Raw genomic sequence first — 12,387 nt, 5'->3', positions numbered from 1 at the left:
ATACCTCGGTTGTAACGAGTGGTTATTTCAGTCAAAGTTGCTCTTCTATCAGCTTGAATCAGTCGGCCCATTCTCTTCTGACCTCTAGCATCAACAAGACATTTTCGCCCACAGGACTGCCGCATACTGGATGTTTTTCCCTTTTCACACCATTCTTTGTAAACCCTAGAAATGGTTGTGCGTGAAAATCCCAGTAACTGAGCAGATTGTGAAATACTCAGACCGGCCCGTCTGGCACCAACAACCATGCCACGCTCAAAATTGCTTAAATCACCTTTCTTTCCCATTCTGACATTCAGTTTGGAGTTCAGGAGATTGTCTTTACCAGGACCACACCCCTAAATGCATTGAAGCAACTGCCATGTGATTGGTTGATTAGATAATTGCATTAATGAGAAATTGAACAGGTGTTCCTAATAATCCTTTAGGTGAGTGTATATAACAATTACATCTGTGTCACAGAGCTAAGCATACATTTTTCCAAACAATCGTCATCCTTGTAGTACTCCTGTAAACAGACTTTGATGTGTAACTGTTAACGGCCTTCTTGGTATCTGCAGGAGAGGTGGCCGTTGTTTTGGTAGCTGTTGTAAAGACACCAACATGGCGGAGCTTAACCTCCTCCACTCACAGAATCACAGCAACACAAACATAATGAATAGAAAAATGGTTTATGAAATAAAAAAGTTTTAATAGGAGAATCTTGATACAAAACTTAGATGCAAATATTTGTATTAATATTTACTTTAAATCCAAAGATTACATCACTTTTCAGCTGTAGTACCATTCAATCACAATATGAAGGTACGAGGTAAGACTGAAGCAACAGAATTGTGCTCTACTTTTTACAAGTCCTCTGAGTTCCTTAAAGGGAGCGGTGGAGTGTATAAACTGAGGTAAACCACATGTACCAATGAATATTTTTCTAAGACACAGTGTTGTAGGTAAAGTTTTTCCTTAAGACAGAAATTGTCCTGTAATTCGACACCTAAGTTAACTTCCAATGATCAATATAGCAACATACAGTCATTTATTTCTGACTTGATCGTGTTGCACTAATATGCAATATTATGACATGCGGACACTTGTTGATGAATTTTAATTAATATAGCAATCTTGAAATACTGATAAGTCAGTCTCCAAATGACCTAATTTGAACTTCATCATTTGATTGATACTCAGTACCTCACTGCTAATCTACTGCTTTACTTTGGTCATTATACCAAACAGTAATAATCTGACAATGAAAGTGGTTTCTATGAGAACAGGTGTTCAAGTGCAACTACTTTTGCAGGTAATCATGAAATATCAGGACTGTCCTTGTTTCTCATACACAATAAGGAACACATCACATTATCAATAGTACAAATGTTGGCCAACAGACGACGACGCTCTCATACACATCCTGTAATATACTAAAATCATTTTGAGACCTTATCATAAATTATGATGTACAATTTTGAAATTGATTTCCTAGATCAATTAATTCCTATTGAGGGTCATGGTTGAGATGTTATCCCAGCGTGCACTGGGGTATCATTCAAAAATAACCCTTGGACATGGCATCAGTGTACTGCAGAGCTAATAAACACAGATACATTGTTACCTGTAAGAAATTGAGTAAAATAAATAAATCATTTTCACAGCACACATCTTGACTTGTCATAGTAGGAGAAGTGCAGGTGCTACTATTAACCTCAAGTGTCCCAGTGTGCCAGGACAGTGAGCTGGCATGCACAAAACCAGGACCTTGAAACTGAAGCAGCTAAATGGAATTCAACCATCATTCATTTTACTATTTATATCTGTGATTTTTCCTACGGTGACATGTCAAAATGTCTCCTGTGAAAAAGGTGTTCTTCCTCCGTCTACATTTTTCAGAAAGATTGTGAATATATGTAAATGTAAAACCGATTTACAGTCAATTTCAAAAGAAGGACTTCTGCTTACTGTAACTCCTTTAAACAATCTCTGTGAAAACAACAAATCTTTTCCACATGCCAAAGTCCAAACTGAATTCTGTCACCCCAAGGACTCACAACTCTGTTATCTGCTCCTTTTAAAATGTCTTTTGCGCACCTGCACAGGTGTTTTCACTAATTCTGGCTGATCAGACCTCTCCTTCATGTCATTTTAAAGTTGTCATATTTAACAGGGTCCAACTTGTTCACATCAACATCCCAGTCGTAATTATGACAGAGATTTTTCTGACTTTGCACTTAATACTACAGTATCTGAAACACAAATACAGGCACCTCACATAAGCCGAAGTCTGTCATTCAAGGAAATTAAAACAATGCAACCGACATGGTGTTATATTGTCAATAAAAAATAAAACATGGGAATCTTTCTCATCCATCCCATATGATGGGAATGCAACATCAGGCTGAAGGTGGGTGGGGCTATGTTGGGAAATAATGTGAGGTCACCATGTATCAATAAGACTGATAAAAGGTACAAGTTGTCCCAAACGGTTGCAACAAAGCTAACAGTGTCAATAAAGTTCAGTTTGTACACACAGTCCACAAAGAGGTCTATCTAATCAGGCATAAGAGGAAACACCTGTGTATGTGGACCATCGGTGTGCAGAACAAGCACAAACTGGCTCTTTGTCTCTGTCCTGAAAAAGGGAGAATTTGAGTTTGAAACGTACGTTCTTAATGTAATGAAGGAATTTTAAAGTGATTGACAACAGTGTTACGAGTCTTTTGGAAGATAGAAACGACGGCATTTCTTTTTTTACTGCCCAGAGGACATGCAATAATATATAGCAATAAACAAATTCCTACTACAATCAGATCATTTAGGTTACAGTAGTTAAGGTTCCTACTTGATTACAAAAATTCATACAAAAGCTTGCAAAGACACTGACACTTGGTCCAACATAGTGGAATGAATAATGTGCCTTTTCCTGTTTTCCTGTAGTATGGAGTGCCCATGTGTACAGATCAGACCTCATAAACTGCACCACAGACCGTGAGGAGCACCACTCTGAAAGGGTGTGAAACCCTTGCAGTCCACTAATAAACTGAGTTTTCGGCCTATAAGCATGTCCAACAAACGAGCAGCCCAGCTGTGCTCAGGCTGGTTTTTCCTCCACATCCTGCTCTTCTTCCTCTCGGTCATCTTTGACGATCCCTTCATCGATACTTTCCAGCCTCAGTCTCTGACCGTCCAGGTATCTGGGTCTTGGCGTTGCCCTGGTCATAAACAGTCCACCCGGCAGACCCAGATCCTCCCCAAACAGGGTGAGCTTAGCGTCACTCTCTATAGCTTTGGCCAGGCAGGAGGCAAAGGTGTCGAGAGATTTGTGTACCTCTGCGTGGACTTGAACCGAGGATGTGTTCGTGTGTTCACCTGAGGAGAGAAACACAGATAGTGCATTACTTGTGACGTCTATTAGACAAATGTTTGTAGCTTACTGACCACAAAGTCATTTTTCAAACTGAACACCCTCCCCTCTAATCTTTTGTGGAGCAGGGGGAATGACAGATACCTTTGGCATGCTCCACCTGATCTTCAAAGGTGACCGAGCTCCTCCTCTTCCCGGACGGATTCCCATGATGCTGTGGGTGGGAGGAGCCATCTGTGGAGAAGTTATCCAGCAGCATCACGTCTGTGCCTGTGTGGGAAACATTACAGTGTGCAGAAACCATCTTAATGACGTAAATGAGTTTAATGATCAAGACATTTATTTGTATTACACATGACATTACTTGCCCTGCCCATGCCATCCTGACCTGAAAACATGAGCTGTGAAACAGGAATGTGAGGCTGACTGTAACAAGGCTGTGGGAGTATGAAGCAATAGAGTTAGTAAGACCATCTGATAGCCTTTTGAAGCCCATGAATCACTTTATCTCCATTTTATGTTCAAGTTAAGATCAACAGTCACGTTTTCAAAAGTAGGAAGGCCAAAGTTTAATAGCATGAACGTATGTCAGCAAAGACGCAACTTGGTACCTGGTGTCAAAATGGACCTGGTTCCAGCTTCTCAAATGTGATAACATGCATGTTATGAAGAATTTAATACATTTGGGTTTTCGACTGTTGGTCAAACAAAACAAGTCATATATGAAGATGTCACCTCGGGCTCTGTGTAATCTGTGATGACCCTTTTTCACCATTTTATAGAGTAAATGTTTAATCATAAAAAAGTAAATGATTGCTAGTAGTGGTAGATTTACAGATTTTATGGACTTTTAAGCAAACTCAACTACAGCTGAAACCATTAGTCAATTACTGGGAAATAAATGTGGGCCAATTTTGATTAGTAATTGAGTGTAATTTCTATTTTTGAAGCAAATCAAATATTATCTTGTTCCAGCTTCTCAACAACAGTATTTTCACTGTTAGTTGGACAAGTCATTTGATTATGGTCAATTTTCTTTTTATTGATTAAACAATCAGTAGAGTAATCAGTCCTGTTTTTCTGTTCTGTTAGAAACTATTTCTTAGCAGGAAGCACAGAACACCTTTGTGTCTATTAGGTCTATGATGTGTTAGCAAGCGAATAACTTATTACAGGTATGACACTATGACTAGTTAAAGCTTGCAGATTGTAAGACACATCGCTGGTTGTACGGTTACTGATTACTGATGCTATTTTATTGGATTCAAACAATTTTTTTAAATTGGGAATTCCAATACGTGTAAATTTAGGTTGTTAGGAGATTCACAATGTCGCTAATTCTTATACCTTCAGTTTACTGTCGAGCCCTGATATCAGATATTGAATGGAGTATATGTTAGTAGTTGAAAAATAATCTAACTACTTGTGGGTGGTTATGGGTGTGAAACACCTCGATCAGCTCAAACAAAAATCAAGTGTTAAAGCTTGAGAAAGACTTCTCGCTGTCTTCGGAAAGTCATTGACAATTACATTTACAATGTTGCAGTCTGATTGACGTTCTACGTTGCACTTAATGTTTATTTTCCTGTTAGTATAAAAATGTAGATTATTGTTGCATACTCACTGCTATAACAGTATACTATGATGATAAGTGTAAACTGTGTAGAATTAGTATCTAGGATGGATTTGGGACACACCAAGGAAGCATTTCCCCCTGTTCTGTCTGCGTTCTGTGTGCAACACTTACATGAGTCCTGAGTGAAACTGAAGCCAGTATCTCCTGTGCTGCTTCCTGGAGCCAGCAGATGACCTCCGCCGGCCAGCATGGCTGTCAGGTGTGGGGACATACCTAAGTCTGAAAGAACACAAGGAAGTTCTGGTCATACAACATGAAAAGCACATCAGCACAGGAATGCAAATCTAAACAGGCTGTACACTGAACCACCCACTGTCTGTAAGTAACTTATTACACTACCCAGTCAATATCTATTCCAGCACTATTTACACTAGTACCCATCATTGCATTACTGTATCCCTGTTTACAGAAACTGTTCAACCTGTTTATAGACACCTACTTGTCTGTACATAAGAATTATATGTTGTTAGTGTTTGCTTATCTTTGTTCAGTTTTGTTGTCCTTGTTTTGGCTGTATGTCTATGCATATGTCTTCCTGAACATTGTTCTTGGAACTGTGTATACCTGTGTTGTATGTGCAATAAAGGCCATTAAAGAGATTCAGATTTGTGGTCTCTGATTTGGTATCTTAACAGTAAAAAAATCAGAAATCCATACACAGAAAGATCAATGTTTCTTTGATTTGCATGATAAACAGAGTCCGCTGCCGTCCCACCTGTGATTCTGTTGGAGATGCTGAAGAGGCGGGATGTCCTTTGCCGAGTGGCGAATGACTCTCTGTAGTAGCGATCTCCAAAACACATCCCCAGCAGCTCCTTCCTCACCGTTTTATTCCACAGACCATAGATGAGTGGGTGGCACACCGCACTGCAGAAAGACAGCCAAGCTACCAAAGTCTCCAGTCCATGAGACACACTCCCTTTTCCCCACAAAGCCTCGGTACACACCACCCCGACATACGGCCCCCAGGTCACGAGAAAGGTGCCGATCACCACTAAGATGGTGACAAAGGCCTTGCACTGACTACCTGCATACACAAGGCTCCGCCGGCTGCCATTAGAGGAAGTTGAGGTGCTTGAGTTTTTCCGTCCATTCCTCTGAGCTCCAGTGGAGTCGTCCTGGGCCACAACAATTGTCCCACAGTGTACTTTCCGGGCTTTCATGCGGGCTACTCGGAAAATGACACCATAACAGGCAAACATGATGAAAAAAGGGGGAAGGGTGCACCAAGTGACCCAGAAGGCAGTGTAGCTCGGCTCTCTGTGCCAAGACGCGACACAGGTCCACTTGAAGCAGTCGAACTCGAAGGTGGACCAGCCGAACAGAGGAGGCACACAGCCCACCAGAGAGTGTAACCACACATAGGTGATGACGACAACTGCCCGGTTTCCTGTGATCTTCATGGGGTAGATCATCGGGTAAAGCACTGCGTAGTACCTGTCGGGAAGAGAGAGGAACACAGTGAGGAAACCCTGCAGAAAGGAAACTTAACACTGTTCTCATGGGAGCCAAGTAAAACTGAGGCTGCTCAGATTTTAGTGAGTGACTCAGATACTAAAGGATGCACTTTCCCAACCACGCTGTAAAGTGATTTCTGAAAAGCTGCAAACAGAATAGAAAAGGGGAGGCTCGGCGCGAGAACAAAAACATGCACTGTAATCAAAAATCCCCAAAGGTGCTGAGGGTAATTAGGACAACAGTGAGGACTGTATGCTACAGAGCCAATTTACAGCAGATCTTTGTAACTAGATTTTACACTCCTTTGTGATGCCTGACAACAGGAATGAATACACAATGTAATAACAGAGTGATATTCAATATCAGTTCCAGCCAACCTAACGTGCATCTACAAAAAGAAAAACAATGAACTTTACTTAACTTTAAGGTTGAAACTAACAATTATGTTCATTATCAATCCATTTGTTGATTATTTTAATTAATCGATTTATCTTTTACTCTATAATATTTAAAGCAAAAAAGGCCGTTTAAAGTTTTCCAGAGCACCAGGGGACTTTGGCAAATCTGTTGTTGACAATCCAAAACCCAAAGACATGATTGTTGGCAATATCTTTTTGTTAGAGCTGGTCTTTAAAAACCCTGTTCTGTTATTGCACACTACTTCTTAATAGGGCTGAGTATAATTTTAACTGTTTTGTTACCGGTGCCAAAAATGCCCAAATGAAGTTGCAGTACTGATGCCAAAAGACAGTGTTTTTGAGGAATATAAACATTTTCCCTTTTTATCAATTTGACAAAGTAAGCCCATCTTTCCAAATGCATCACTGTCTAATTTTGTCTTAAAACAACCATAAAAAAACCTTTGCCTCAATAACATAACAGTAATATAGTCAAAGAATAAGCAAAAACAAAAGTCTGTGTGAAGTGGTGAAAGTGGAGCTCAGTATGCTGGATTAGCCAAATCTGTGGAGCTTTTTTTTTTTATCAGTTTCTTATTTCTAAAAATAGGAATCAATGGAAATAATCTCAGCCCTGCAGATGAATGGTGCATTCATATCAGTCGTAGTTTTAAGTCACTTTGTGTAAGCTTGTCTAATGCTTGTCACTTGAGCTGGGAAATTCTCCAGAAAAAATACCACGACTGAAGTGTGTGGTTAACCAATATTATTTACAAGGCTACATACTGACCTTAAAAAGGGAAACTACTTTTCACAAGTTTGTGAGCATTAATACGAGTCTTTCAAAGCCAGAAACAGCACAAACAATGTCACATCTCACTTTCACTTTGTCATATGTTGGAAGTAAAGACACAGCTCACATTTTCTAAAAAATAAAGATAGTTGTGCTTCTTCTGAGAAACTAAAGAAGGTATAATTGCACAGAATTGCCCCCAGAATATGAAAAACACCTATTTATTGGCTTTTATTAAATGTTTTGTTGCATCAGCCAGAAAAGATGTTAACTGTTATCACTCTATGCAACTATACAGATACAGATGTCCCTAAAAACAGTCAGGGAGGTATTCTGAAGTCATATCTTCTATGGATATATGTATTTTTTGCAGACAGAAATATTCAAACTGCTTCATTGACAGCAAATACTGTGTCTTTATTTAAAAGGGGACAGTGCACATTAATAAACATAAGGACAATGCCCAAATGTAAATGAGCCAGATTTAGCCATACAGATAATTTTCATCTGAAGTCCCTGGCAGGTTGATGTGATACTGTGAACAACATATGTGAAAACACTTGTGTATCTCACTCTCAAAACTGCACTTTATCTGGGTCATGACTGGCTCATTCAATTACAATGGAACGAATGTGATCAATTTCAAGTCAAGTCAAACATTTCTTCTCAGCAATGCCCCACCAACACTCACACTGTTTAACATGTGGGTGCTGCAACCACAATCCTATACCACTGGCCAGTGAGCAGCAGCACAGGTTGCCTTGCTCAAGGGCCCGTGAACAAATTCTGGTAACAAGCCGACATTTGTAACAGTTAGGCCACTGCATTAAAAACAGTCAATTATGTTTTAAGTTTGAATTTAAAACTGCATCAATCATACTTCTACATTATTAATGGATCAAATGACTTTACTAATGTGAGGTGTCCCTCACTCTTTCCCTCAGCTTAACAGAGCGTCTTTCAGCTCCTTGCTTTGGCTTTATGGGCCGCAACATTATTTTTTCAATGATAAACCTCCTCAAAAATCAATCGTAAACTACCTGCTCAGCACCACACAGCAGACAGACAAAGTTAGCAACGAGATGGTCAGCATGGTGGAGCATTTATCAGATAAAGAGCCAAATATTTACATCAGGAGTTGGTGGATACAAAACAACAGAGCTAACAGAGAGCGAATATTGATATTTGGTCAGAAACACAACTCAAAATGAATGCTAACGCTGCTCTGTATCCACTACATGTGTAAATAGGCAACTCTTCAACAGTTATGTCATATTTGTTAATGTTGTGTTTATGATTGTTGCACTGCCTCCTAGTGGCCAAACAGAAATCAACCAATGCAGGTTTAAAGTAACAACATCCACTTCTTATATTTTTTCAAGATATGATTACACAGGGCTTATTCAAGTGCCTTTGTATGCAATCATTATCCAGCACTAACCTGTCAATGGCAATAGCGCCGAGGGTGAGCATGCTGGCAGAGCTGATCAGCAGGTAGAGCAAGGCAGTGAAGTTACACCACACCACCCCAAACACCCACTCTCTCTTTGCCGAGCTCACGGCCACAAACGGCAGCACCAGCATGGACAGCAGCAGGTTGGAGAGGGTCAGGCTGAACACAAACTTGTTGCTGGGTGTGAGCAGGTAAGGCCTGCGATACAGGGTTACCACAATCAGGAAGTTCCCCAGGCAGGCGAGGAGTGTGATGGTCACGATGGAGACTGACTCCAAAGCAGCCAGACCCCCACCATTTGCTGCCGTGGTGCAGTTCCTACTGGTGTTCATGGTGAGAGACTGGGCCACCAGACAGGTGAGGGAATGGTAGGAAACTGTTAGGGGAAATACTTAGTTAGAAATTACGTACACGGATATTACAAACAAGGTATCGCTAAAATGTCAACCTGTTAAACGTTTGACTGTAAAAACAAGCTCATTTTAGCTCCTGAAATGCAAGTCATGTGTACTTGATATTTCTGCTAACAATCTTTAAATGCAAGCTGTACAATTTTAGTTTTTTCCCCCCTCCATTTCAGGCAAACAATGATTACCATTCATTTCCGTACAATATGAAAATATTTTAGTGGGATCTTGAAACTTGCTAGAGTTGTGTAATCTATCACCATTGAGCCTACATTACTGTTGTAAATGTTACATATTTGTGTGTGTTAACAGTTTAGGGGTGCAAATACCAAATACGTTCATAAATGTATAGATTTTTTTCTGATGTTCAGCCTATAAAATGTCAGAAAATAGTGAACAATTCAGTTTCTCAGACCCCAAGGTGATTTCTCCCAACAACTTGTTTTATCCTTGATATTTATTTAGATATAATAAATAAAAAAATCAGTCAATCTTCATATTTAAAAATCACTATTCTTTCAACTGAGCTCTAATGCAGTTTAACAGCAGATTGATGAGACATGTGTGCTGCATGACCTCACAACAACAATAAAATAACTTTGATAAACATTAGCGCAGACTTCATGATCACAGTGATGGATTTCACATCTTTAGTAAGTTTCGAGTTCTGCTATTTGATTTCCGTACTGCACAGAAATTAACTGACTGGTTGCCAAAATGGTCAGTTGTGGTTGTGATGCAATGCGATCTTAAGTAAATGTGCTAAAACATTTAGAAAGAAAATTGATAAGCTCTTTCTTCTGTCTAAGTTACATTTAGCTTCTGTCCTCTCTCATGACTTTTAAGCAAAAAGTACATTTCATCAAGTATTGTACTTAACTCAGCTTTGAGGTACTTTTTCGATTTTCTGCTACTTCATACTCCACTCCCCTATCTGACAGCTTAAGTTACTTTGCAGTTTATCACTAAACCATACAAAACATATCGCAGGTTTATAAAATACGATATATTTGCAGTTATTAAACTAACTTACCGAACTAACGCATAATTAAAGTCAATTTTTGCTCCAGCTCAACCAGCTAACGTACAGCATTAAAATACTTCTTACACGTTTATGCATCAGTAATAATAATTTAATACTGTAATGGATAATAATATAACAGTGACAGCAACATGTAAGCTCTATAACGTTAACTTACTTATTAAGACTTTCAATGCAGGACTTCAAGTACTTATACTTTGTTGTGTTGCTAACGTTACTTTTAAGTAAAGGATCGGATTACTATCCATCGGCTTAAATGATTAACAATGTTCGCATTGATGTAACGCAACTGAGCCATTATTTGCCTGTTTTAGCCTTAGTCCGAACTCAAAATTCTCACTAACAAGTCGTAAAGTTTTAGCCAAGCAAAGTAACTTAGTGGAACCGTGTCTTACATTCAACGTTAGCTTTGTTAACGCTAACATTATTTTACAGCAGAAAGGTATATTTGTTGCCATCTCTCACCATGGCGTTAACCACTCGGTTAAAATTCACTTTTTAAAGAGTTAGAGTGGCAATAAAACTGAAGTTTAACCCAAAGTCTAGTGACATGTTTCGAATCTGTACAGTGCAATAGTGACAAGTGTAGTTAAACTTTGTAAGTGTGAACAGGGTGCAGCGCAGTGACTGCCACTACATTAGGGCTGGCTAGCAGTAGCGCTGTTAGCTCAAAGACGTTACCGTTAGTTAGCCGAGGTTAGCTCAAACTTTCTCTCATTGTCCCCCCGAAACACAGCTAAAGTTATCCATCTTTACCTGCTTCGGTTCCGCGGTGTCGCTCCACATTTTCTCCTCCACAAACAAAAACAGTCCATCCTACTTGTCCGTTTTCACACTATAATCCAGTCACTGGGGGTTGAGCCTGAAAAAATCCCTGAAAGCCCCCTCGACATTGTTAAGTTTAACGTTTGTCCCTCCTCAGCCGAATCACAAACGGCCAGCTGCAATGGCGTCCTCCTCCCACCCCAGTTTCAACTCCCTCTCTCCTAGCTGACTCCCTCAGTGCGTGTGGGTGGTCGCCACAGAGAATTGCCTTGTTTTCATATCGCCATTGTAGCAGCAGCTGACGTGATTTCTCAGTGGTTAGTGTGTGTGGCTTATTGCGCTAATGCATATAAATTATGTGCTTTTTTTAAATCACCATAACGCTGCAAGTGCTGTGGTCCTTAAAATCAGCTTTTTCTGGTTTGGGGGCAACATATAGGTCGTGTAGACGTTTGTGTTTATGTTTACACAAACTCTGTCAATGAGCGCACGTGTATTTTCTTTAATAACGGGCTGCCGATGTTTATGAATGAAGAACTATGGAGCAACAGTTTTATCCGGCTGGACCACCCACGTACATCAAAGCTTCCCGCATTAACACGTCATCTTCCACAATCCAATCAGAAAACAGGGACGTTACCGGCTGCGTCCATGTGAAGGCGCAGTCTGCCTAACGTTACAGCCATGAATCATGACCTCTCCAGGGAGCAAGCTAAATAATATGCACATGGAAGTTAACATTTTAATATGTGACCTTTTAGTGAGTTATAGTTTAAATATATTTAATATGTCCAGTGGAGAAAATGTATGGCAAGATATGCAGACTATGTCCTTTTTTTTTTTTACTTTCTCTTTAAATCTCAACATGTGAAGTAGTATAATTATTATAATTGTATTATATATTTTTGCTATAAAGTCCTTGCTGTAGATGATCTGCTCCTCCACAAGGTCTGAAGGGTGGTGGGCTTGATTTTCTGGTTGGGGGGATGCAGGGGTGCAATATTAGTGCGCTTTTTTTCTTGTTTTTGTTTGTGGAGTTTACTTTGGTTAATGTTATTTTAAAGGTCACCATGGCTTGATGAA

At 39.7% G+C, this 12,387-nt stretch overlaps 2 protein-coding genes across 9 annotated transcripts in view; both read right to left on the bottom strand.

The window, feature by feature from the left end:
- Positions 1-12,387, bottom strand: part of tenm3 (teneurin transmembrane protein 3) — an 818,277-nt gene that overhangs the window by 524,380 nt on the left and 281,510 nt on the right. The window lies entirely within an intron of this gene.
- On the bottom strand, positions 671-11,828 carry gpr161a (G protein-coupled receptor 161a). Its single transcript, XM_046046676.1, has 6 exons — positions 11,296-11,828; positions 9,079-9,466; positions 5,704-6,425; positions 5,100-5,207; positions 3,497-3,622; positions 671-3,357 (listed from the first exon to the last, which is right to left on the bottom strand). Exons 2-6 carry the CDS (start codon positions 9,420-9,422, stop codon positions 3,080-3,082), a joined length of 1,578 nt encoding a protein of 525 aa, XP_045902632.1. The 5' UTR covers positions 9,423-9,466; positions 11,296-11,828; the 3' UTR covers positions 671-3,079.

The sequence above is a fragment of the Micropterus dolomieu genome, linkage group LG04 (genome assembly GCF_021292245.1).
Source record: "Micropterus dolomieu isolate WLL.071019.BEF.003 ecotype Adirondacks linkage group LG04, ASM2129224v1, whole genome shotgun sequence".
Classification (NCBI taxonomy): Eukaryota; Metazoa; Chordata; class Actinopteri; order Centrarchiformes; family Centrarchidae; genus Micropterus; species Micropterus dolomieu.
This window is presented reverse-complemented; position numbering and strand designations above follow the sequence as displayed.

Bases quoted from the DNA above. Each gene is read 5' to 3' on its own strand.
- gpr161a (XM_046046676.1), bottom strand. From the start codon at position 9,422: ATGAACACCAGTAGGAACTGCACCACGGCAGCAAATGGTGGGGGTCTG. The intron at 3,623-5,099 runs GTAAGTGTTGCA...TTTCCCACACAG, and splicing joins CAGTTTCACTCAGGACTCAT to GCACAGACGTGATGCTGCTG. The intron at 3,358-3,496 runs GTATCTGTCATT...TTCTCTCCTCAG, and splicing joins TCAGGTGGAGCATGCCAAAG to GTGAACACACGAACACATCC.